Source organism: Prionailurus bengalensis, chromosome B1, assembly GCF_016509475.1.
Source record: "Prionailurus bengalensis isolate Pbe53 chromosome B1, Fcat_Pben_1.1_paternal_pri, whole genome shotgun sequence".
NCBI lineage: Eukaryota > Metazoa > Chordata > Mammalia > Carnivora > Felidae > Prionailurus > Prionailurus bengalensis.
The window spans coordinates 194,322,638-194,349,607 of NC_057344.1; the positions used below are offsets into that span (position 1 = coordinate 194,322,638).

Sequence of the window (26,970 nt, forward strand, 5' to 3'; positions counted from 1 at the left end):
AAAGCCCACAGTTTTCCTCCCATGCCTACTTCCCGTTCTCACCTAGAACTGATCCTGCAGGGAACAGGTTCGTCATATCAAAGGGTTTCTGGAACCCGTGTCACAGAGCAGTGGCTCCCAGAGCGCACGTTTACTCAAAACGTCTTTGAAACACCACGATCAAAGTCACCTCTAGTGTAGGGTGCTCTGAGGGGTGTCCAGAAACCTGGACCAGAATACAAGCTGGTTCAAGCAGACGTGAATGTAGGAAGCTCAGAATAAGCTCTTATATGCCTCTTAATGGTATCCACAGTCACACTGAGGGTCACCATGGGATTCCTGGCTTAAGTTTAAAACTCAGGATTGGGGGATGCCTGGGTGTCCTTGTTGGTTAAGTGTCTGACTTAGTTTTGGCTCAGGTCATGATCTCTTGTTCGTGAATTCGAGCCCCACATCGGGTTCTGCACTGACAGCAAAGGGCCTGCTTGGGATTCTCTCTCTCCCTCTCCCCTAGCCCACGCACTCTCTCTCTCTCTCTTTCTCTCTCTCTCTCTCTCTCTTTCTCTCTCTCTCAAAATCAATCAATAAATAAGTAAACATTTTTGTAAATTTTTTAACATTTATTTATTTTTGAGAGACAGAGAGAGGCCTAGCATGAGCAGGGGAGGGGGAGAGAGAGAGAGAAAGAGAGAGAGAGAGAGATACAGAATCCGAAGCAGGTGCCAGGCTCTGAGCTGTCAGCACAGAGCCTGACGCAGGGCTTGAACTCACAAACTGTGAGACCATGACCTGAGCTGAAGTCGGACGCTCAACCGACTGAGCCACCCAGGTGCCCCATAAGTAAACATTTTTTTAAAGATCCCTTTAAAATTTTTTTTTTCAACGTTTTTTATTTATTTTTGGGACAGAGAGAGACAGAGCATGAACGGGGGAGGGGCAGAGAGAGAGGGAGACACAGAATCCGAAACAGGCTCCAGGCTCCGAGCCGTCAGCCCAGAGCCCGATGCAGGGCTCGAACCCACAGACCGTGAGATCGTGACCTGGCTGAAGTCAGACGCTTAACCGACTGCGCCACCCAGGTGCCCCTAAAGATCCCTTTAAAAAAATAAAATAAAATGAAACTCAGGATGGACCGAGGAAGCTGCCAAGCAGCAAGACAGCGTGTCTAAGTAATTTAACAGTCATTTCCTAAATTAAAATATTAAGCTCCCTACAAATCACAAACTGGCTCAGACACAGTGCTGGACTTGGGGAGAACAATGAATCACGGAAGTGTTTGACCATGGGAAGAAAGAACCTCGGAGACTCTGCACCTGGATGAGGAAACAGAGGGCCCCCAGCACTAGGTACTTCTCTAAGTCCGACGGACCATCAGGTCCAGAACTCCCAGCTCTTGACCCCAGTTAGCATGTAGCTTTGGTCCGTAAGCCCAGGGCAAAAGAAATTTCTACCCAAATTAAAATCTGGACATGGCTTCAGAAAAACTGCCCCCCCCACCTCCGTGGTCAATTACTTCATTCAGTATGACTTTCTCCGTAGTTCTTAAGACCGTCTGAAATGGTCCACTTGGTTGATTTGTGTACAGATTTTTCTGTGTATCTCAGAAACTAGACAGTAACCTTTGACCCTTTTCTGTCGTGGTTCCTGCCATGTCTTTGGGGCAATGCCTGGCACGTATAGAAGGCACTCAATAAATATTTGTAGGAGAAAGGGTGGAAGGGGAAAGGAAAGAGAAGGAAGAAGGAAAGGAATTTAGCATCTGTTAGGTGCCAAGCACTCTCTATATTGAATTTTCTTTGTGTATGTATTAGTTTACAATATTTTTATTTTTAAAAATACCTTTATTTTTAAAATACCTGGAGGAATGTCTAAGCACTGGCAGGCCCATTTCCAATGAGGATGCTTAGGTTGGAGAGGTGAAATGATTAGTCTAAAGGGACTCAGCCAGCATGTAGCAAAGCACATCTGAAGCCAGGTTAGGGTGCTTATACTAAACACTTTCAATAGAGGCATATTTATTGAGCTCCTACTCTGTGCCAGGCACAGTTTTAGGCTCATGGGATATTTGAATAAACAAAGCTTACAGAGCTTACAGTTCATGGAAACCTATCACTTCGGTGATGTGTAACAGAGGAAGGGACAGCAGGCCTTGATGCGGCATCTGAAGGACATTGGCCTTCCAAGGCCACCTTCCTGGGCTGGGCTCCGCACTGGCTGTCTCAGGCTTCACCTTGAGAAGTAGGAAGCTGGAGCCCTGGAGGGCGATGGAAGAGGTGTCCTGGAGCCTCTTCCCTGCATCTAATTTCCTGCTTGGGGAGGGGAGGAAGTGGGGCAGGGCATGGAGTTTCTAACTGTGACCTAAGTGTAAATGAAAGTTTATTGTGTAGACCCAAGATGTTGAGGCCTGCAGACATTTGCTACACATAATAATTGCACTTTTTTTTTTTAATCAGCACTTGGAAGGAGAAAGGCAGCACAAGATGTTAGAGCTAATGGATTCTTCCAAAGGCCAGAGCCCTTCAACTTATAGGAAAAGGCTGGACTCCTTAATAGGACACCGAGGCTCTCACGAACCAGTCCCTGAGCACCCCCCAACCCAGGCAGTCTCCTGCCAGGCTCATCTGTCTGCACGCCGCACAGTTTTCTCCTCCCCAGTCCTCCTTCCGGGCTCACCTTCCTGAAACTAACATAACACCATTACCCCTCTACTTTACAACCTCACATGGCTCCCCCCCATTGCCTTCACATGGTCCAAATCCCTTGGTATGGCAATCTGACCCCTTCCATTCTCCTGCTCTAGATTTATCTCTCCTTATTCATTTTCTCCAACACTATGTTCCAGGCACATTACAATCCAGCCTCACGATATCATTGGCTGAGTCTGAACACACCTGGGGAGGTTACTCTTCTGCTCAGAATGTCTTCCTTATTCTCCACCTGATGAACATCTCATTCCAAAGGATTAGCTTAAGTACCAGAGCCCATGGTCAGAAACTTTTCCTGACCCACTCAGGGCTGAACTCAGTATTCACTGCTATCTTTAGGCCCATATTTACCTCATCCTCTCCCTCTGTCGGGCCACCTAGAATTCAGAGAGCCCTGGATTTGTTTCCCCCACAAGATGGTGACATTTTTGAGGGCTGGACTTGGTGTTAATCATCTCTGCATGTGTACAGCCTAGTATAATGGGGGGCAGAGCAGAACCCTAAAGAATTTTTTTAGTGAATGAAGGGAAATGTATGGGTGAACTCTGGTCTTGACCAGTATTGCATAGAGCCATGTAAAGGCTGGCACAAAATATAAAGAGGTGCCCACAGAGCTCATTAATTAGGATGAATAATATTTTAATGCAATATTTTCTAAAACTCCAATATCTATGCCCCAACTCCATGATGAAAAAAATCAGTATGTTAAGAAAAGATGGGATCTGATCCTGCACCTTAGGAGACATTCACCTCCCCTGAGTCCTGGCCTAAACAATTTGCTCAGAGGGAATGACTGCCAACATACGTGCACAGTGGCTGAGTTAGCAACTGCCAGCGTGAGACTGGCGAGAAGGACGTGGGTTAGAAAGTAAGGTGAAGGCGAAGGAGATAGTGGAGGTGGTGTATTCATCCATCAGACATCAGCAGGAAGCAATCCTGGCCAATCTTAGCCAGAGAAGGAATGTACTGGCAATGTATTGGGCGATTCCTGGCCTTGTCAGGAGGCTGGAGAGCAGAATCAGAACCAAGGACAGTGGGGACAGCCTGGTTAGGATGTGGCTGTTGGCTGGCACCTGCTACCCACCCGCACCACCATCACTGCTACCCTCTGTTGGTCTGATTGGCCCTATTTGCCATCTCACACATCCAAGAGTCAAAGTCACAGGTAAGAGTAGCCAACTGACCAGGCCTGGATAAGACAATGCCTTGGGTGCATGACAGGTCAATGGGAGGAAAATCTTTTGGCTTTTGTGGTGGGAGATGTTGGACTGTAGCCCACTACTACCCCCACGGAGGGATGTCTGTTTCAGCTAGAAAAGAAATTGAGCGTTGGACAACTCTACAAATGGCAAATACTAAATATGGCTAAGGTTGAATTTCTCCCGAGAGATTGCGTAGAGCCATTAATTAAGATAGAAAACTCTGGCAAAGGGAAAAATACTAAATTGGTTTTACTTTCAGATATGTGTTCTGGTTCTACTTCACACATAGGTGAGGGCCGGTAGGACACATTTGGATTCTTTTCCATGGTGGTGAAAAGCTGTGGGGATGGGTGGCCCTCTTACACCTTCTAGTACGGTTTTAGTGAGCAGCTGCCTTCTTGCAGTGGGGATTAGGAGTGGGGCATCAGAGCCATCCTATGATCTGTAGCTCCCGTGTCTTTTTGATATCACTTTATCCAGTTAATCCAACCAGCCACAGACCCATGGGATGGGAAAAAGCAAGGTAGAGTAAAGAAGGATCATCGTTCTGCCCTAGATACAATCGGGGGTGGAGTGGTCAGGAGGAAAGGACCAGCTCTCCTTGGAACTCTCCGATGTGCAGATCTCCTTTAATGCTCTCAAACCCCAGTGGTACTACCGGTGTTAACTCCATTTTTCAGGTGCGGTAAACCAAGGCTCACAGGAGTTAGGTGATACGTCCGAGGCAACACATGGACTTAGTGTGCCAGAGCCAGACTCAAACCCAGCCTGGTCTATTCCACGGTCCACTATTCCAGAATCCATGTCACTCCCTGGTTCATAACCAAGCGTGAGCAATTTGCATCCATCACTGCCCCTTATTTATTAAACTTCCCAGGCATTTGCCACATTCCCTCCATAAGAACTAATGTGTCAAAAGTAGCCAAGATGAGACCGATCTCTCCTAGCCTGCTGGCTGCACTTTCACCCCACATTCAACTCAGCCCCGGCAGCCATCTCATTCTCACTGAAGTTCAAGGACGGGCCCCAGGGCCCCTTCCTATTGGCCAATATTCCAGCCATTGACTTTTTTTTTTTTTTACCTTATTATAGTGGAAAATTTCAAACTGGCATGAAACAGAACCCCTGATACCTATTACTGAGCTTCAGAAATTTTACTGACTTAAATTCTACTTCAGTGCACGCTTCCAAAGTTCATTAGTGTTCCCTGAATCACTAGGTCTCCTTACCGGGGGACTTTTCCTTAGGATTCAAGCTTAATTTTACTTTTCTGGTTGCCTCCAGCCCCCACTTCTTCAAATGAGGTGCCTCGAAAAGCAGTAAACCCTCTTTTTGGTCTTATGCATCTTAGCACTTTTAGACAGGGTTAAGTGGCTTCTGAAATGCTTTGCAGAATGACCCCCATGCAGATATTTCTTTCCGCACGTCTGTAATTCTGTCTTTTGTCCCAGTTAAACTCTCAAATCCCCTAACCCCAGCTCAGTTTTTTCCAAGGCCCTGCTTCCCCAGGCTTATCATCATTGTTTTGTTGTATTCCAACAGATTCCAGGATTTTGTTGTTGTTCCTCTTACACCTTCTTTTTACATTATCTTTCTATCACCACTGTTATTTGCCGTGTGATGGAGTTTAATTACGTAACTACAGTATTTGGGCAGCCGGGTCCAAGCAAATTGTTTCTCATTGGGAGGGGGTTGAAGTCACCTCTGTGTCCCTACATTTCAACCTGTCCCTTGGCTGGCACAGGTTAGATGTTTATTTAAAGCTCACTGAGAAAATGTCTTTATTTTGGCCCTAGGTCTGAAAGCTGCCATCTGTATTTTTGTGGTAAGAGCTTCCAACTGGGAGAGGGAAGGTGGGAATTTGAAATGAATCATCCCACCTGTAAGTATTTGTTCATGTCTTTTTTCTCTCCTATACTATACACTTGATGAGGGCAGGGACTGTCTGCTCTCATGCCCCCGCTACATAGCACCATGCTGGCACATCGTGTTCAATAGACTTTTGTTTAATATGCTCGGACAATACCTGCTTCCTATGATTATCATAAATATTAAATGAGATAATGAGAGTAATCGTTACTTTGATAAATGGTAACTGTTACTCTTATTATGAAACCAATAAAACGCAGTCTTGGTTGGTGTGCCTTGATTCCCGGGAAGATAGGGGTAATAATACCCCCTTAGGAGAGTTCATTAGATAAGGGAATGAATGGAAAGTACTTTGCTCAGTGCTGGATAGATAGTACTTAGTTAATAAGTGACAATGAGTACACACACTGGATATGCTTTTTCTACCTTACAGCACCGTCTTGCAGTTACTATATTTATTTGTCTTCTTATGATGGGGTAATAGTTTCACCTGTTCCTCATGTTTTTCCCTAAGGTTTATTGAAGCCCTGTAATGTGCCAGGCAGGCCCTTTCTCATTAAATCATGGCTAATATCATTTACAGTCCGATTCCCTTTTTTTGGATGCTTCTCTGCTCCAAGTTATAAGTAAAATGTTGAGTTTCTCCAAGCTAGGTTATACTCAGAACAAGCACCCAGTACCCAGCCCCCAGCGTGGGACATTTCTGAATGTCTCCGGGAGGAATACAAATAGGCAAACTGCTTTCCTGAAATATCTCACATTGCAACTCCTCCAGGGCAGGTGTAGAGGTGATGTGAAGTCAACACGGGAGCTGGTTCTGCAGGGCCAGGTAGATAATATGAGTGGTTAAGTGACCTGGGTGCTGAATATGCTTCCGTTTATGTCCCAGATCCTTAGCATTTGCCAAATCTGCTACCAGGAGTCCTTCTTTAATGTACCTGATAAAATTCTGTCCAGACTCAATACTTTTTCCTATGCCTTAAAAAAAAATCGAACTCTAGGTGTTGAATACTTGTGGGTGTCACAGCTGGGAGAAGGGTGCTACTTTTACCTGGCGGGCAGAAGTCAGACATCCCGTCGAACGTCCTGCACACCCAGGACCGACCGTGACAAAGAATTAGCCAGTTCGAAATGTTGAGAGGAACGAAGTTATAAAAAACCCTCATCTAGAACAATTTTCTCACTTTGTAATTTTTCCTCCTTCCATAATGAAAATTATTCTGGAATTCTCTCCCAGATTTTACCCATTGGAAGGGATTATCCCATCTCCAAGCATGGTTCCTGCACATACTCCAGTCCTTCATCCACATTCCCTGATCTTCCGTGGTTGAGGTGTCCACTTGAGTTCTGAGAATGGACCAAAGAACCTCATTTGTAAACATTTGAAACTTTGAAACTGCTTCCCAGCCACTTTCCTTGATCTTTAAGAACCATAAACCTATTGGGGCACCTGGGTGGCTCAGTCAGTTAAGTGTCCAACTCTTGATTTCACTCAGGTCATGATCTCACAGTTCATGGGATCAAGCCCCACTTCAGGCTCTACGCTGACAGCATGGAGCCTTCTTGGGATCCTCTCTCTCTCTCTCTCTCTCTCTCTCTCTTTCTCCCCCTCCCCTCCTTAAACCTATTAATTAAAAAACAAATTATTCTGTGTTCTCAGCCATCAGAGTTTATTGAAATCTTTTTGAAATCTTTCCCTTTGTCCCTAGCAATTTCTTGGAGTGTTGGGTCAAAGGCTGCTCTAAATGAGTTGGCTGTAGGGAGGCTTTGGGAGACAAGTTGGCAGGAACTTTAGTGTGACACTTACAACAGCATCTCTGTCCCACTGAAGAGGCTGTTACAATATTAGAACCTATGCAAAGATTTAGAGTTTCACCTTTCCGGCATATATTCAAATTTTAATTAACAGAATTAATTATTGTTAAAATTTGCCAGTTGCTACAGACCATAAGCTCCATTGGGGCTTCTAAATTGTAACTTTTGAGGAATTAAAAAGATGATTGTAATGTAAATGTATAGTGGACACATACCAAAGATTGTACTCAACTCAGTAATTACTGAGGGGACTAGTAAGATGTTATGACTGGTTCCGAGGACACGTTGAAGAGCAGACATTTACACAGGCAATCAGCAACACTGAAATGAATATTTTCCAGTAGTTGCAAAACATGTCACTAGATGCTTACAGATTTGTAATATGACCCAGTCCATAAAATACAAATAAAGGTATACACATCTATAGAAGCCGCAAGTTCCCTGAACGTCCCTTAGATCATGCCCCTCGCCACACCAACAAAATGCCAGTCATCTGCGTTGCCCATTTCCATGTGTTGGACAACTTCTTCTGCAGGGCAGAGATTTGAATATGTCCTCAACATATTTTTTTCTGGTGTGAATCCTTGCCAATCTTTGGGATGAAATAGGTGAGTATCTGTGGGGTGAACATTTAGCTTGTGTATCCCACAGCCTCACTCTCCTAAGCTATGAAATTGGAAATGAAAAGAGGGTAGGGGTGAGAGAGAGAGTTTGACAAAGAAATAGAAAGAGCGGATAGAAGGGCACCTGGGTGGCTCAGTCAGGTCATGATCTCGCAGCTGGTGGGATCGAGTCCTGTTCCAGGCTCCGTGCTGAGCATAGGGCCTGCTTAAGATTCTCTCTTTCTTTCTCCCTCTGTCCCTCTCTCCTGTTCAAGCATTCTCTCTCTCTCTCTCTCTCTCTCTCTCTCTCTCTCAAAAAAGAGCAGATATAATAACTACCATTTATTGCCTACTCTGTGCCAAGGATGTTACATATGTCAGCTCACTTAATCTTTGCAAACCCCTCTATTTTGTACGTAAGGACACTGAAGTTCACAGAGGTTAAGTAACTTACTCAAGGGTATGCAGTGAACATGCTTATTGATTTGGTGGCTTCCATGTTTCATGTTGTCTCTAAGGGAGTGAGCTCTGGGAGGGCAAGGGCTTACCCCTTTGTTTTATTCTCTGCCATATCTTGCTCAGTCTGGCCCCCAGAAGGGGCTCAGTCAATATCCATTGAATGTATGGATAAGCGATGTATGAGCGAATGAATGAATGGATGAATGAGTGAATGAATTAAAGAGCAGAGCAAGGACTCATTCCCGTATCTGTTCAAACACCACATCCCATAAGTTCTCCACTATACTACATCACAAAAAACAGCTGTTCTTCTTCACTCCGTGGAGTAAGTAGCTGGATGGAACTATAATTTTTTTTAAGTTTACTTATTTATATGTAGAGAGAGAGAGAGAGCATGCATGCACAGGCAGACATTTATATAGGCAATCAGGAATGCGGAGAGAGAGAGATAGAGAGAGCGAGGGAGGGAGAGAGAGGTTCCCAAGCAGGACGCAAACTCATGAACCATGAGATCATGACCTGAGCTGAAATCAAGAGTTAGATGCTTAATCGACTGAGCCATGCAGGCGCCCCAGAGCTGTAATATTTTATATTGTATTTCATAGTTTTTGTTTTATTTTGTTTTCCAGTTTTACTGAGAAAATTCTTTTTCCTTGTGATGAGAACTTTTAAGATGTAGTCACTTGGCAACTTTCAAATATACAAAACAGTATTGTTGAGTATAGTCGCCATGCTGTACATTACATCCCCAGAACTAATTTATCTCATAAACGAAAGGTGGTGCCTTTTGACCACCTTCCCCCTTTCCCCCACTCCCCAACCTCTCTGCCCCTGGCCACCACAAATCTGATCTCCATTTCTATGAATTGGTTTTATTAGATTCCATATATAAGTGAGATCATACGGTATTTGTTTTTTCTCTTCTCTGACTTATTTCACTTGGCTTCATGCCTTCAAGGCATTAAGGTGGGTGGGACTATAACATTTTAGTTACTCTGGCAAAAATGAATGTTTTAATGAGCAGACAGTTTATTGTGCTTAAAATAAATACCTGATTACAGCTCAAGTGGCAGATAAAGTATGAAGCAAAGGAGAATGATGTTTTAAAAGCCCCACAATGAATTAAAAAAAAAAGTGGGGTGCCTGGGTGGCTCAGTCAGTTGGGTGTCCGACTTCGGCTCAGGTCATGATCTCACGGTCTGTGAGTTCGAGCCCCACGTCGGCCTCTGTGCTGACAGCTCAGAGCCTGGAGCCTGCTTCGGATTCTGTGTCTCCCTCTCTCTCTGCCCCTCCCCCGCTCATGCTCTGTCTCTCTCCCTCTGTCAAAAATAAGTAAGCATTTAAAAATAAATGAATAAAAGTCTCACAATGAGAGAAATATACAAGGGGTAAATAAGAGGAGAGATAGCATTTGATAAAAGTTTTATTATTTTTTTTCCCCCAAGAATGTTCTGGATCAAAGGAAGTGGAATCTCTAGCTCCTGACCTATATGGTAGGTGCTGCATAAAAATTACTGAATGAGTGACTAACAAATGCCTTAAGGAATGCTTTCATATGATGGGCGGAGAAGTGCCAATTCTTAGAAGGAAGTAATAGTAGCAATTATTCCCAGAGGGGTAAAACACTTCTTAGCGTAGAGGTCAGTTTTACTGTTGTATGAATTACATGTCCCTGGGTGAGCCTTTTAGGGGATATGATAAAAACTGACAACTATAGAACCAGAAGTTGTGGAACTTTCTTGCCTACCCCCTTCCTCAATCTCAGTCCAAGCATTGAGACGAAGGCACCTCACCCTCCTTGAGAAAATGAGATCAAGTATCCTAACGCTTTGTAATTCTCTGCCCTGTGCTGCTCGTTTTTTTCCCATATGGTGACGAAAGGCAAATTATGAAGCCCCGTCTGAGTTAGTGTGCGTTAAAAACGATGTCGGCACAGATGAAAGCCAGCCCTAGAGATGAAGCATTTATTTGAAACCGTTACTGGAAGACAGATTCAGCACATAAAATATAAAACCACCCCACGCTGGCCCCCAGTGAATGGGATGGGGTTTTCCAAATTCCCAAGTTCAGAATCCAAGCGCTGAGACACTGGTCTTGGCCCTGTTCTGGCCCTCGCTCTGTCTTTCCTCCTCTTTGTCCAAACTGAGGTGAAGTTTTCTTCCTCTGCCTTTGAATTCGTACACAATGGGCTTGATGAATGAGTTACAGATCTTACCTGAAGGTTCTTGAGGTTCAAGAAGAATGTTTTTTTGGCTTTGGGTTATTAAACATCAGCAATGCTATTTTTGGTTTCTAAGCCCAGAGGCAAGGGGAGAAAAAGCAAGATGAACGAACAGGAAAGTATGAGCTAAAACGTTTATGGGAGAACTCTGGCTTGCATGAAGCCATTCCTTTGAAAACAAGTGGCATTTCTATTTGGAACAATCAGTTTCTCTCTTTCTCTCTCCCCACAACTCCCACCTCCTGCCCCCGGTCAACTTCTCCCTCTCTCCTTAGCCGTCTCTTACACAAATTTCATTCTTAAGACAGGGCAGCAGATGTTGAAATGACACAAACTTGTTTTCCTAAAGGGTCATACACTGTCATGTTTGTTGGTCATGCAAACACATTATTGGGGAGGGACATAGTTATTTATAGAATTAGAATAATTAGAATAATTATTAATTAGAATTAATCAGAATAATTAATTAGAATTATTAATTAGAACATTATACTGATTATTAGTATTAATTAGAATAATTAGAATAATATACTCACTAACCTATTTTATTTCAGTCTTGGGTGATTCAGAGAAGGCTATCCAAAGTCTTTGATAAGGAATGGCTTGTCAAAGATTGAGGAATGTTGAATGGCCAAGCGTTGTATACTCTCACAGTAATTAATGTCAACACTTCATTTCTAATGCCACAGAACCCTGATCATTTCCATGGAAACTTAAGTTTCTTATCCCATCCTGTTGTCATTTTTGCTTTATTACGGTTCACTATTTAAACCAATGCCATCCATTAGACCTTCCTGTGCTGATGAAAATGTCCCTGGTCTCCGATCTCCAGGGTCCCAAATGGCAGCCTCGAGCCTTATATGGTCACTGAGCAAAGCTATTGGACAGATGAGGAATGTGAAGCCCAGGGCGGTTACATGACTTCCCAGGGACGACATTGGCAGTGAGTGACAGAACCTGAATGAATCTCCTGGCTCTCTCCAGCTGCCACGATGCCTCATGTTTTGATTTCATTTGGGCAGGAAAAATGAGGGGCGATTTCAGAAAGGAAGGCCTAATTTTTGCACCTAACGACTGGGTGGAAAAATGCGAATAATATTACCTCTCCCGGCCAGAGAAATTCAGTTGTGCTAGAATTTCTAATTCGAGATTAGAAGACTAGCGTGAGGACTCCAAGCTGAATTGAACAGAACAAATCATTAAGCCCTGCATTACCATCTGCCTAAGGCTGCTCAGAACCGATCTTAATATTGTGTTCTATGTATTACATATTCATTTAATTATTGAACCCCTGCAATGGTCCACATAGAGTAGGTGCTGGGGGGTGGGGGGAGAGTGTAGGAAAATGGATACAAACAGTTGAAGCATTCAGTGCCTACAGGAAGACAGATGGCCAACCATTTCAATGAGGTGCTAGAATGCCATGCCACATTGTCAATCAGGGGAGCACCGGTCAGAGGGTTTTATGTTATCTTCTGGTATACTGGGGTTAGGGCAATGATGGGCTCTGGAAGCCAGATCTGGGTTTAAATTCAGCGCTTCGCTTAGCACCTCCGTGACCTCGGGCAAATTACTGAACCTGTGTTTAGCCTTATCTTTAAGATGGAGATAATAGGCTGTCTTTGTCACTGAGATTATACAAAATAATGCACTTGAAGCACCTGGCCTAGTGCCTTGTTCAGGGCGAACATTCATTAGGTGTTAGCGCTCACTTCTACTACTGTCGTCATTGTTATTTTTACTATTATTGGTAAGAATAAACATGAGCCCTGTGAGGCATAATTGTCTTTATTTTGCAGACAAGGAAACTGAGGCTTGGGGGGACTAAGCAGCCAAAGTGACAGTGATAAAAAGGGACAGGGTCAAGGTTTTAGGCAAGTCAGAGCTGGCTGCTGGCAGGAAGGGAGGACTCCCCTCTGGGCCCAGCCCTGCGAGGGCTGCCTTTGAGCAGAGGTGTTGGGAGGCCTCTGGAGGTGTTGAGGCAGAGGCCTCTGACCAGTAGGAGCTTCAGAGAGAAAACCTCAGGCCTGATCAGAAGACTTAAACTACCGCCTAAACGGGCTATGCCTGTAGTGTCATTTTCAGAAATGTCCTGAACTAGCACTTGTCGTCCTAGAAATATGCACATTCAAGATCAGTTTAAACTTTAAATCAAACAAACAATGCTCCTGCCAGCAGCGGTTTTATGCTAGATCCTGGGGTAAGGGCGAGCTACGTTGGGAATGTTCCTGTCCATTCTTCCCTCCATCCGTATCGCAAACATTAAACGTCTATCGGCAACTATCCGGTAGCATCCCCATGGTGCTAGTCTTCCCTAAATCTTACCTTTCCTACAAGGGTATCTCAATTCGAGACAGGAAGTGGTGAGTGAGGCGTGAGGTGCCCGTTGGTGAGAGCAGTTAGGGGCGGGAGGGAGTGCCGAGGGCCGGTTTCCACCCGCTGCAGCTCGGGACGAGGGGATGTCAGGGGACTCTCCGCCCCGCATCTGAAAAGAGCAATTACCTCCTGCTTCGTGCTACAGCAGATGCCTAGATGCGTACACGAGAGCAAGGACAGCTTTAGGCGGGTTTTCCAGGCTTTGTGATCCGTACAGACTAACGCACCAAACGATTTGGGTTGGGTTTTGTTTGGGTAAATTAGAAAAGAGGTCTGTTGGGGGTCGGCAATCGAAGATCTAAAGCTGGGGGCGGGGTCAACCGAGGTCCACCGAGCTGGGGCCAGAGAGGGGAGGAGTTTTCCGCGGGGTGGCTGCATTCCACCCGGAGGCTCGGCCCAGGTGAAGGGGGCGTGGGTACTGTGCGAGGGGCGTGCGCGGCCGAGCAGGACTCCCGCCTCAGGAAATGCACGCAGTCCTGGGCCGGTGGGTGCCTCGGGGCGTCGCGGCGAAGCCGCCCTGCCGACCCAGTCCGGGGCGCGTCCAGAACCCCAGGCTTAGTTAGCTACCTTTAAAATCCCGAGCCGGTCCCGGACCGGGAACCGGGCCGCCAGCTCAGCTCTCCCGCTTGGGGGGTGAGTACGCTCAAAATAGCACTGCCATTCCCGAGGCTCCATCCGCGAGTGCCCGCCTGGGAGCAGGGGGAGGCCGCAACAGGTCCCCGCGGACCCCGCGGGCCTCGCTCGCGCGCCTCCAGGGCCGGCGCCTTTCCCGGCGCGCCGCGTCCCGGGGACTGACCGGCGCGCGGGGCAGCCGGGCGGCCACTCCGGAAGCCGTCTCGGTGGTCCCCCAAGCGGCTCATAAATCATTCATGAGCCGGAGTCGGGCGAGCCCCGCCGCAGGGGGGAGGGCGTGCGGCGCTGGGGCCGAAACGGGAGCAGGACCCGGCGCACGGTGAGTAGCGGCGTCCTCATCCCGGAGCCCGGGAGGCGTCTGCGGAGACGGTGGGGGCCCGAGCGCACCCCCGGCCAGAAGGCTGGGGGCAGGAAATCGGGACCGGAGAGGCTCGCTGTGCGCCCTCCTCTTCCCGCTGGCCCGGCGGCAGGTAGTAGGAGCCCCCCCCCCCCCGCCACCCCCCCCACCGAGAGCGGCCGGGAAGCCCGGGGGCTGCAAAGTGGGCGAGGTGGTTCGGGCGCCGGGGCCAGCGGGAGTTCCGGGCAGAGGGCGGACGCGCGCAAACTTTGCCGGGTGGCTTGTGTGGCGGGTCTTCTTTCCATCCCCTGGAGGGGAGCCGGCGGCTGCGGCGCGCCAGGTTCCAGGGCACACGCCAGCGGGACCGGGACCCCCGAGGCCGGGGGCTCGCTCTCAGAGAGTGCGGAGGACCGAGGGGAGGCTCGTCAGGGAGTTGGGGAGCTGTTCTGCGGCGAGTGGAGTGCTGGGGGTGGCCAGGAGGTCGCGGGGCACGGAGCCTTCCCTGCTGGGGATGGAAAGGGGTCACCTCCCTCTGGCTTTTCCAAATGGAGTACGCGGTGCAAAGGACCGCAGCAAGAGGGGGACCCTGGGGGAGCAATGAGAGGCCGTCTCCCCGCGCCCATGGGAGAGCGCACGCACCCCTGGCTTGACGCAGCCCCCTGCCCCCTTGGGTGCACAGCTCGGGCACCTACGGCGTTTGCCGCGTGGAGCACTGGGTGCTGCGTGCTCCGGGCGCACCTCGCCAGTACGGCGCCGGCTGGGACAACAAAGGGAAGCGTGGACAGAGGAAGGAGCTTCGAGGTGCGGGAGAGGCGGGGCCCGAGGTCAGTTTCCCCGAAAGCCCGCGCCGAGAGGGAGGGGATCCGATGGGGTGGCACACCGCCCCGGACCCCTTCCTCCGAGGCGACCCCGATGCAGCCTCCCCGGGGCGGCGGCGGGGAACCCGCGCGGACGCGCTCCGGCAGCCAAGTTACTCGGGCAACCCCCTCCCCCAAGCGGCGACGGATTCCTTGAGTCTCCTCGCTTCCCGCGCCAGCCCTGCAGCCCATTCTTTTGTGTCCCGCAGCCCGGGAGAGCCTCCTGCGGCGGAGGAAGAGAGGGCAGGAGGGGGCCCGGCCTGGCGGTGGGTTGGAGAGCAAGACTGGGGGGAGCCGGCGCCCCAGGCTTCCTGCAGCAACAGGTTGAGCCTTAGCCCCAGGCGGCTCGCTGACCCTTCTCCCGCCCGGGCTCCCGGATCCCGAGAGGCTTTCCAGGCCGCCTGTGGGCTGCGGCTGAGTTTGTGAAGACACGCAGATGAATGATTGGGGTCCTTGAACGCCCCACTGGAGACTCAAGCATATGCTTTTACATGTCAGGTTGAACCTTGCGAAATGGAGCCGTTTTTGTGGCTCAAAGACTTTCTCACTCTTTTTAGAGTGTCCTCGGAGCTGTCCTGTCAATCAGGGTGAGCCCAGGGCCGCGGTGGGGTTTGTGGGATTGATCCTGGCAATGGCAGTAGGGACCCTTTATTGACTAGCAGCTGTGTGCCGGGGGGGCTGTACCCATTCGGGGTCTCACCCTCCAACACCATTCAAAACCCCACTTTACAGATGAGCAAAGCAAAGCACTGAGAAGGTAAGCAACTTCTCATGGCAAGGTTAGTGAGGGGAACTAGAGACTGCTGCCCTGTCTCAAGTGAGGCCTGTTGTCACTTCAGCAATGACCTTTAGTTTTGTTTTGTTTTCTTGATATGCCCCATAATTTTTTTTAAATGAACTTCTTTATGATTTCTGCCGTGGACTATTTCTGTGCATTCCCCGCACGGTGAACCAAACAAGTGTATCAAAGGACAAGTGTATCAAAATAATAAGGCTTTAAACCAAATATTATTTTATTGGTACCATTTCAAATATGAAGGTTTTGCAGAGGACCAAGAGCTACCTCAGATATGTTAAGGGGCAGGATGCTTTGTTGCAAGTGACGGAAGCCCACTCTTGGTAATTTTAGCAGAAATGGGACTGAGGACTGGGTAGCTTAGAGAAGTGACAAGGAGGCTGGCTAGCCGGGCTCAGGAGCTCATGCGGGACATACAACAGGACCCCTGATTGCTGTGTGGCCACGGATGCCACCAAGGCCCTGGATATGGCTGCTGACACTGTGCCATCGTGTCTAGAATGAATTAGAAACTGCCCCTGCGTGAGTGTGCGCTCCAGGCACAAGCCCAGGAGTAAGCATCTGCTTGGTGAGTCTGAGGCACCCCCCAGGGCACAATTTGGGCACCTCAACTGACCCCACCATGAAACCCAGGGGTGTTGCTCATAGGACTCACAAAGGTGGAGTCTGAAGTTGAGCAGCTCATCCCTCCCCCAAATCCCAGATGACCAGTTCCTACTACAAAGCTCCTTTTGAAGGAAACTCCATCAAAAGAAGAAGAAATGAGGGTGGATGGCCACCATATTTGTTTTTCAAACAGTCTTTGTGGAAGCGCCATCCTCTGGGCTCCAAGCTCACAATCATGTGAAATACTTGCTCCAACTTCGCATTCTTGGGCCCCCTTTCCAGTTTGAACTCAGTGTATTTGCAATGGACACCAGGAATCTGCACCCCATAAATCAGAAAAATGGTGAATTCGACTTCTTGATTGGTCCAGTGCCCGTGTGAGGAGGTAGCCCCCGAGGGAACAGTTTCCAAGGCTTGCAAAGTTGAGGGTCCCAGCAGAAGGCACTGGATGGTAGACCAGTTGCTGTGCGATGGGTGAATCCAGCAAGGAGACAATCTGCTGCACATATTGTGGGAATAGCGACAAACACCCCGACACCTCCCTTCCAGAGGCTTTGGGACCACCGATAAACACTTGATACAATTTTGAAATAGGTAAAAATGACCACGTCATGTCAGTTCTCCCTCTACCCCTCACCACTGGATTTCAGCAATCCTTACTGAGTGCCTACTGTGTGCCCGACTCCGAGGTACAGAGACGAGTAAATCAGGGGCCCCACACAGCAGCTGGGATGGATCAGCTCAATGCAATAGAAGAAGGGCATTTGGGGAAGGCGTCATTGCCAACTGGCATGAGTTAGGTGAGGAAGCGCGTGGGAACAGTGCTGGTTCTCAAACTTCAGTTGTGCTGAGAATCAGTCACCGGGAAGAGTGTTAGAAGTGCAGATTAATGCACTTGGTGTGTGGCCACAGGTGCCACCACAAGGCCCTGGATATGGCTGCTGCCCAATAATTAGCATTTTATATAAATACCCCATTTTATGGGGATGCTGCTCTGGGGCCGGGAGAGCTGGCCTCCGTGTGTTCGGGCAGTTCCAGGAGCTGCCCTGAGATGCCCTGGCTGCCCCCTGAGCTTAACAGGTGAGGTCCCTGCCGAGATGCCTTTCGCCTTGTCTTTTACTAATTATCTGGGGTTTCCTAAGTCGTGAGATTTTAGTATTTTCCTCACATTCAGCCCACACTTAAGGGGGATGGCACGACACTTTGGAGCAAAGGGTGAAGAAATCTGGACGGTAGCCGCGGTCCTGGCTGGCTTGATTGGTGCTTCCAGCCTCACAGCAGTGAGTGGGGCCGCCTCTCATGTGCGATTTGCCTTCCCCCGCTTTTTCAGGAGGAAGGTGGAGACTGTTTCTTCCAAGCTCTCCCTCGGGCCTCCTGCCGTCTCTCTCCTTCCCTGGCTGAGGCCCGGTGGTGGCCTCGCCAGGAAGTCAGCTTTTCTTACCCGATGAGCCTCTAATCCTTCCAGCTGCTGTGCTCCCTGCCCCTCCCTTAGCTGCAAACAAGATAAGATGGGCGTGTGGTGAGTGTGTGTGCTGTGCGTGTGTAAGTTTCGGGCATGTATGGAGCGTGTTAGTGTGTGTGCTGGGCGTATGTGTGGTGTGTGAATGTGTAGTGTATCCGTGTGTGGTGTATCTGTGTGTTAGTGTGTGTTATGTGGATGTTTTGTGTAGTGTGTGTGTGTGCGTGCCTGCCCGCTGGTCTATAGGACGGCGGCCAGCCTGAATAACACACACCGTCTCCTCTCCCCTCTCTCTCCCGCGTGGGGTGGCCCCGGAGACCCGCCCAGAGTGACCTGCAGAGGCCAGCTTGCTTCGTGTCTTTCTCATCTGTCCTCTCTGGAGACGATGGGGAAGGTAGCGCAGAGCAGGCCCGTGTTTGAGCGTACACACGGGTGGCTTTCAGTCAGGACCAGTGAAATGCTAGAGCCTGCAGCGCCGGGGACGGGGCGCCTGCAGCAGCCAGGCCTGGAAGGGCCAGTGCAAAGTCACCAGGGTCCTGGTGTACCCGTGGGTGCGATGGAGCGCGGACGCGGAAGCCCATATGGGGTTAACCCGGTTGGTGCCGGGAGCCAGAGGGACTGAGCAGCCCGTGATTAGATAGAGAGAGTGTTCGGGGTCATTCTGTTGGGAGCTCTGTGCAGAAGTAACTGGAGTGGGACGGGGCTTAGAAGATGAGGCAACATCCAGGGGATTAAATTTGAATTAACATCTTTCAGGAACACTCAGAGAGTTCCTGAAATCCCACCTTTGTTTGGAGCTTTCTTTGACTTGGGGGAATGCAGGCAGTGGGGCCTCCAGCCCCTTGTGCAACATGTCACTGTCTGGACCCCCCTTCCACCCTCTCACGGTGTTTCAGGAGCACCCTGCCCTTACTCTGAAAGTTACTAAGTGTGTATCTAATGTACTAAATGGTACGCGATCAGGGCGTTCCTGACCCCAGTCCAGAGAGTACGAGCACCGCATCCCAGGTCTTCTGGTAGGTTCTGTTCTGGTGCTCCTAGTTCCTCGCAGTGGCACCAGCCACACCATCATTTTGATTTACATCCTGCAGCACTTACTGCATCTGACTCTGTGCCCTGTCCCGCGTTCACGGTTGGGGACAGGGTCCACTTTGGAGACCTTCTAGGTCTCGTGCCCTCACGAGACACTGGCTTGGTAGCTGCTTCTAGAATTCCTGTTCATTTCTCCCGCCGACCCTTGGGGCGGGTGCCCTGTCTCTCATCACTGGGACCCCCAATTTCCAGGTAGTGACTTGGCGGCAGAAGTTTCCATCACGATTACCCAGTGGACGTGTTAGAAAGATAGATTCCAGTGTCATCCAGCCTTAGAGAGTTTGGTTCCTGCCCTTGAGGCCTTCTAGTTTGGGTTGAGGGTGGGGTGGAGAGGGGGATGCCTGAAATAAGGTCAGTGAGCAAAGGAGTAGAATAAAAGGCAGAGAAAATGAATCTCCAGAGGTACGGACAGCAACAGCAGCCTGCAGAAAAACAGTCTATGGCAGGAGGCCTCTGGACCCCTGAGACACAGGGCTCTTTAGGAAAGGTGTCCTGGTGTCCCGCTCAGAGCTTGGGCTTTCAAGGCAAAGTCCTGGTTTTGAACCGTGGCCCCACCGTTAAAACAGCCGTCACCTTGGGCAAGTCCCCGGGAAGTCCTCTCTGTGGTTGTTTCCTTATCTGTAAATGGGGTCCAGCCAGCACAGCATGTAGAACATTGTCCAGAACAGAGTAAGTGGCCGGTGTCAGTTTCTAAGCCTTCTCTACACCATAGGGTGTTTCTTGAACCCATAAAGGTCTGTGTTCTGCGTCTGGCCCCTGGGGAGGGACCTTCTGGCTTTCTTGCCCCAGCAGTGCTAAGCAGGCTCTGCGTTTGCCTCCCACACAGCGGATTAGGCAGAGTGCTGGCTCTAAAGCTTTGCAGGGAAGGTCCTGGGGCGGGCAGGCTGCATGCCAAGTCACTGCTGCCCTTCTCTCCCACCAGGGATGGTGCCTTGAGCCACGGAGCCAGACCCACACCCACAGAAGGCCCTTGGACGCGGTTCACTGCATGCCAGCCCAGCCAGGAAAGGGAGGACTCCTCACACCCCGGGCTCTCCGCGCAGGAAAAGGAACGCAGACTCCTGTCTCACTCAAGGCTTCCAGAATCTCTGAGACAGGAGGCCACCAGCTCCACCTCATGCGTGGGGGACCTTGCTAGCGATGGCCCTCCTCCTCGGCTTCCTGCTGCTGCTGCTGGAGCTCTGCGGGAATACCCTCTCCCTGGGATCACGGTCATCTACAGAGGGTACGGAGGTCTTGGAATTGGAATTGCCTGCCACGAACTATGAGACCAAAGACTCCTACAAAGCTGGGCCCATTGGCGGTCTCTTTCAAATCGTGCACATCTTCCTCCGCGTGGTGCAGCCCAATGATTTCCCCGAAGGTGAGTGCCCGTTGCATAGAACAGAGAGGACTTGTCCCCAAATACGCTGCCATGTGCGCACACGATATTGTTTGTTAATAACGATATAGTAAGTGTGTAATATACTTAGCATTTTAAAGCACGAGATTCAAAGTGATTGGACTGCACAGGAGCACAAAGTATTGAGACAGAAGTTAAGAAAACTTGCACCAGCTTAAATAGACTGTCAGGAATGTGATTATAAGAAATGAAATCAAACTATGTTGCTAAGTTGGTTTTCCAATTCTTGATCTTTCTTCCCTCCCTCTTTTTTTTTTTTTTTTTCCTTCCTGGTTAGAGCAATGACTTACTCTCAGGTGCAAACTGCAGGTAAAAATGAGGGTAAAAATGCAAATTCTTTGACATCAAATAAGTTAATAATTACCTCTGGTGGCTAGACCTGCACTTACAAATTGGCCTCTCCTCTACCCACCACAAAGTGCAATTTCACATTGCTTAGGACAAAGACAGGCCTGGCCCAGTGTGTTTACCTGAGTAACTGTTTGCTTCAGTTCCAAGACCTTACGTGTGAGGAAAGGAGGGATGGCTCCTTGTTGGAGCCTTGATGGCATGGTGCCTCACACTTCGTGAGGACCGCTGTGTTTGTCCTACTCCCTGTACTCAGAAATCTGCGGGTATGTGTTTTCAGGAATGAGATTATGAAGATTTAAATGGTCTATGGGAAGTATGTGCTATTAGGGTTTGGCAGTCTAAATATTTATTGACTTAATATTAGATCTCTTCTAGGCTTGTTTTTTAAACTAAGAAGATTTGAACACTATTATTACCACAATATACAAATTAAAAATTTGTGGTAATCATTATCATCTTCCTTAACTGGCTAGCTGTTGTTCATAAGAGAATTGTGTGTGTGTGTGTGTGTGTGTGTGTGTGTGTGTGTGTGTGAAAGAGAGAGACAGAGACAGAAAGACGGAGAGAGGGTGAGAGGGAAAGAGAATGTATTTAGTGGACTTTAACACTTGTTTGTATTATGGGCATTGGTAGATTTTCATTAAGACACATTTATATTGGAATTGTTTTGGATTGGGGCACCTGGGTGGCTCAGTTGGTTAAGCATCCAACTTCAGGTCAGGTCATGATCTCTCAGTTCACAAGTTCCAGCCCCGCGTTGGGCTCTGTGCTGACAGCTCGGAGCCTGGAGCCTGCTTCGGATTCTGTGTCTCCCTCTCTCTCTGCCCCTCCCCTGCTCATGCTCGCTCTCTCTCTCAAAGATAAATACAAACACTAAAATTTTTTAAATAAAAAAAAGAAAATTTTTTCATTTATTTTTCTTAGATTAAGCAACTGAAACAGTTCGAAGTGTAGTTCTTAATTTTTTGTTAGTTTAAGTTTTAATTCAATGAAACAAATCACTCTGGGCCCTATCGTCATTGAAGAGAATCCTAAACAAATACTACTTACTATTTATGTCCCTGCTTAAGAGACTAAATCTGGAAATCCAAAAGACAGAAGTAGAAAATAAACAGTTTATTTATTAATATTGGATACAAGTTCACTATTCTTAGTGGATACCTTTTCATTTATTTGTAGCGTTGGTGTAAATATTATTGAATAAACAAATACCTACTAGCGTTTTTAGTCTTAGCTTCTTTGCTTTTTATGCAAAAGGAATAGAATTCAGTTATTTCATATGAATTTATAGTGACATCTTCAAAAAGATTGTGAAGCATCCATGTGTTATTAAGGCATATCAGGTAATTAGTTAATCCTATAATCTCTTTCCATATGTTGCTTTATTTTGCTTCCTCTAGATTTCATAGGGCAGCTTCCTCGCACTTAGTTTACAAGGGAAAGCCATTTTTTTAAAGCCTTCATTCAAACAATCAGGTCAAATGGCATTTTGCTTCCAATGCATTCTAAGATTTTGAACTCCAGCATCATTATTAGTCTGGAAGGAGGCGTCTGAAGAATTTAAATCCTGCTGTAATCTGAGGGTGTTAGCCTTGCTTGTCCCTTGGCCTTCATCAATACTTATTACTTTGGAAGAAGAAATTCCCAAAAGTCTCAACAGGAGATCAGAGCAGACCAGCAGTGCCCCTTTCAAAAAACAAAACAAAACAAAACAAAACAAAACAAAACAAAACAAAACTCATTAGGTTCCTTAAAGAATATTATATTGAATTTCACAGGTGACATCATGGAGTGTTGGTTTTTTTCCCACCACCTCATTATTTAAATTTTTTCATCTAGTTACTAGATTTCATAATGGTCTCAAAGTGTCCATTAGGTGCTTTGTCACATAAAGGAAAAATACGAGACACATTTTTTCCTGCTGGGGCCAGCGCATTGCATGAGCACCAGATCTTAAGCAGGTGTCTTCATAATTGAAGATATAAAACAACAACAGTGGGAGAAAGAGAGAGAGATAGAGAGAGAAAAGGAATCCTATTTAGTAGCTTAACTAATGCAAGGCATTAACTGAAACAGATGACTTCAGGACAGGTCTTCTATAAAATAACATCCTCGCAGAAAAAATTATCCCCTAGGTATACTCTTTCATTCGGAAGAGTAGAGTGATTTATTTTTTATTTATTTAAAATTTTTTTTTTAATATTTATTTTTGAGAGAGAGAGCACCAGCAGAGGAAGGGCAGAGAGAGAGGGAGACACAGAATTTGAAGCAGGCTCCAGACTCTGAGCTGTCAGCATAGAGCCTGACGTGGGGTTCGAACTCACAAACCGTGAGATCATGACCTGAGTTGAAGTCAGACGCTTAACCAACTGAGCCACCCAGGCACCCAAGAACAGAGTGATTTAGATTCAGAGTCGGGGTCCAGTGCAGGAGTGGGAGAGAAAGGAGGACCTTCCAGCCTGGGCTCCCTTTTTTCATGCCATTGGACTGGGAAGTTTTCCACTTTACCTCCTGTGTCCGAGCAAAACAGCATACCACATTTTGCATTTGTAACTCTCTAAAGCGAAGCCTGGGTTGTAGCCTTATAAATACAAGATGGAAGGTCTTGTTTAGCTGGGACTTGAGACAAAGGCCTACTTAACTTTCTGGGCAGACCAGAAATACAGGTAACTGCCATATGCCACAACAGAATATGCCCAAGAACCTGGTGTGGGTACTTCATAAATACCTGCCCTGGTCTGAAGCTTCAAGAAGGATACTGAGTCTTGGGCTTGAACTCACTAAGAAGAGAGCGATGGCTTACATTTGGGAGGAGTCACTTGTCCATTCATTCAACTTAGAAAGGGTGTCAATGGCAGGATGACCAGGGGGAGTTGAGGGAAGGGTGTTCTAGCCATGGGGAATAGCATGCCCAGGGAGTGGCGGAGATAGTGGTTCATGGGGGACCCATGAGGTGGGTATTCATGGAATAAGTCTGCGAAGGTCAGAGAGCCAGAGCTAGAGGACCCTGACTGGCAGGCTGGGGAGTTTTGTAGAGAGAAGGAACCTAAATCAGCATGAGCAAAGGTTTCACTCATTTGGCAAGCATTTATTGAGAGCCCCTCCTTTCTGTTATATACCTACTAGGGGTTGTGAGCCAGGGTGGAAGGGGAATTGAGTTTTGGGAAAAGAATCTGATAGTGGCTGGTAGGAGACGTATTAGGGAGGTAGAGGTCCAGAAGGAGGTAATAATGGACTAACTTAGCACAAGGCAAAGGTAATGGGGGAAACAGAGGCAGGATCCATTTCATGGATTTCATTTCAAAGGACTTTGGTTCCAACATACTCTTGCCTATTACCTACCGAATGACCTTGGCCAAGTTAATGTTCAGAACCTCTGTTGTCATAGATGTATTATGACTGTAATCATACCTTGCTTTATAGCTTTGTGAGGCCGTATGTAAAGCCTATGTTTAAAACTGTGGCTGAAAGGCATAGATACAAATCCTCAATCAGTGTAGCTGCTATTAATATTATTTGAGAGGAAGAATTGACCAAATTTAATGCCAAGATTGGTGTCGAAAAGGGACGTGGGAAAAGGATGTCTCCAGGAGGGATCATTAAAATGTCCTTGCTGCTGCTCTATCAGGAATATTCTCCATGGAGTTGCCTTGTAAGAATTAGTTCCGTTACTTTTGAAGTTTAGCGGGCTGTGTCTCCTGGTAAAGCCCCACAGTAGCAGAATGGGGTCTAGAAGGCAGGGCTTGGGTGCAGTGCTTGTCTACTGAGTGGTCTTTACTCCTCCACAAAAACACTCACATCTGGTTTTGTTTCTTTGTTCTTCCCTGCTGTCCCCAGTATCTGCTGTAAGGCGTACTTTGCTAAGTGTTAGCTCATTTGACTCTCCCAACAACTTTGGGAGGTAGATGATGGTGGTAGCTGGTGGTCCTATTTCTATTCTATTCTATTCTATTCTATTCTATTCTATTCTATTCTATTCTATTCTATTCTATTCTATTCTATTCTATCTCTATCTCTATCTCTATCTCTATCTCTATCTCTATTTCTATTTCTATTTCTATTTTTTTTTCTATTTCTATTTCTATTATACCCACCGTTAGAGATTGGAAAGCTTAAGTCAGAAGGAGATGATATATTCAAGGTACACAACCATCCTCTGGCAGATTGAGAAACCCCTGTCTCCAGGAGTAGTTATTTCTCCTATATTCCACAGCCTACCTTGTGGGTAATTTATTTCCCTTTTACTTTACCAAAGTGCTTTAAAAGTGTCTGCGGGTCACTATAAAAAATGGTAATTTTTACACACTAAAAGCGTGTGCTGCAGAAGATCATCTGGTGTGGATGCTGACTAGTGCCTTTTCAGTTTCATGTGTCTGTGATGAATTTGGCATAAATCATGACCCAGATCAGAGCTATTCTATTGGAGCAAGTGGGGAAAAAAAAGCATTCTCTGCTTTTATTTTTATAGAAAGTCTCTAAAATTATTCTCTGCTCTGTTTTGGTGTATTTTTAAATGAGACTTTAGGCCGGTTGACCTGTTTCTAACAGCGTTCTGGGCTAATCTGATTTGAGCCTGGGATTTGGTGCGTGCCCGACTGGAGCTGGGTGAGCAGGAGGCACGGGAGGAGGGAAGGGTGCATCTGAGATCCGGCAGGTTGTTCTAGTGAATGGGAGTTCCCTCCGTTCCAGGTAACAGAAACCTGTTAGTTGAAGGAGTCAAAAAAGAGTTTATCACCAGGACTCCAGGTTTCTTCGTGGCACCTAGCCACCAAAGACTAGGTGTCACCTGGGGCCTCCTTGCCTCCCACTTGACTCTTCTCTGCACACAGCCACTTCATACTTCGCCTTCCCATCCCCCTCCCTCTGGGTTCTTCCACTCTTGCCCTACTCGTGGCAGAGAACCAGGATGCCAGCATCATAGATTTCAGGCCAACTTCCTGGAGAATGGTTGGGAGTTCTTCTCTTTAAGTCCCCAGCCCCAATTCCAGTCCTGCCTGGGCCAGTGACCAACCGTGGACCCACTGAATAACAGTGGCCAGCCAGCATCACAGCTCATGGTCCTGTGCTGTGGGCCGTCAATTTACCCGTGGCATCACAGGTAGGGTGGTGCTTCCTGGGAAAGAGGATGGTTGGGTGGACGGCCCAATAGTTGTGTCTTGGCCAAAGTCCACTGGGAATCAGGATGTTGTATTATATCCAACACCTGTGTGTTCTTAGTTAATTCAGACAAAGCTGGCATTGTCTTCTTTCGATCACATGACTTGTATCGGCAACGGGCATGGCCATAAAAAAAGGTCATTGAGGGAAAGAACTAATATCTAGTGATCCTTCCTTCCTGGCGTCATTCAGTACATTGGGCAGTCTACAACTGTCGTCGCTTTCCATCCTAACGTTTATAAGAGCAAACAGCTATGATGTGCCCACTTTCCGGGATTCGAACAACTCAGTAACTCTGTGAGCTAGGTACTCTTCTCATTTTACAGAAAAGGGAGCTGGGGTCCAGAGAATAACTGACTTGTCCAGCATCACACAACTAGTCAGTGGCAGAGTGAGATTGGAATCCAGGTAGGCTGGCTTTATTGTCCAGGCTCATAGTCACTGCCTGTATTTGCTGAACAGCAACTCAGGAGACTCAGGGACTGTCCCAAGGTTACACACATTGATAGGTAAGTGGTTAACCCGGGATTTGACCCAGGGCTCATGACTTGTCCTCCTCCCCCTGCCTGCCACCTCACCGTGCTGCACCCTGTCGCCTCTGTGGAGGAGCTCTGCTGTACAGATTGCATTTACATGTCCCCAGTGACCTGTGGGGCAGGGTTTGGGTGGGAGGCGACACGTCCATAGACTATCATGGGCACGACTCTAATCCATTCTACACGTCTTCTGCTTCATAGAACAGCTTTTGCGCGAACCTGAAAATCTAGTCTGGTTGACTATATATTCCTGTAACCTTGTCTACAAAGTGCTGCTGGAACGTGCTGCTGACTTTCTGTGTGTAAACAGAAGAGGCAGGCTCTGCTCTTCGGGGAAATGTGTGCCAGTCCCACAAAAGACACAAGAAGAAAATCTTCCTACATTTCTGGTCTCTAGCGATGATGTCCTTTTAGGAAGCCTTCAAGTACATGCAGGAAATGAGAGCTTAAGTATGAATGTAAATAAAGATAGGCCACCCCAGCAGCTGCTGGATGAAGCTGGTGCGGTATTAAATA

General features: G+C 47.6%; 1 protein-coding gene across 11 annotated transcripts in view; it reads left to right on the forward strand.

Annotated features, from left to right (window-relative positions):
* The first annotated feature begins 13,692 nt into the window (after positions 1-13,692).
* Positions 13,693-26,970, forward strand: part of PROM1 (prominin 1) — a 112,256-nt gene continuing 98,978 nt past the window's right edge. For 5 of the 11 annotated variants that reach the window (XR_006296212.1, XM_043572910.1, XM_043572913.1 and 2 more), the window contains exon 1: positions 19,846-20,371. Coding sequence is in view for 10 of the 11 variants with exons in the window: in XM_043572910.1 (XP_043428845.1) it covers positions 20,149-20,371 (223 nt within the window). In the remaining variant the exon portion in view is untranslated. Of the gene's footprint in view, positions 13,862-14,163; positions 14,181-14,228; positions 14,332-19,845; positions 20,372-26,970 lie in introns of those variants that run through there. The other 6 variants (XM_043572908.1, XM_043572911.1, XM_043572914.1 and 3 more) reach the window with 5 other exon arrangements.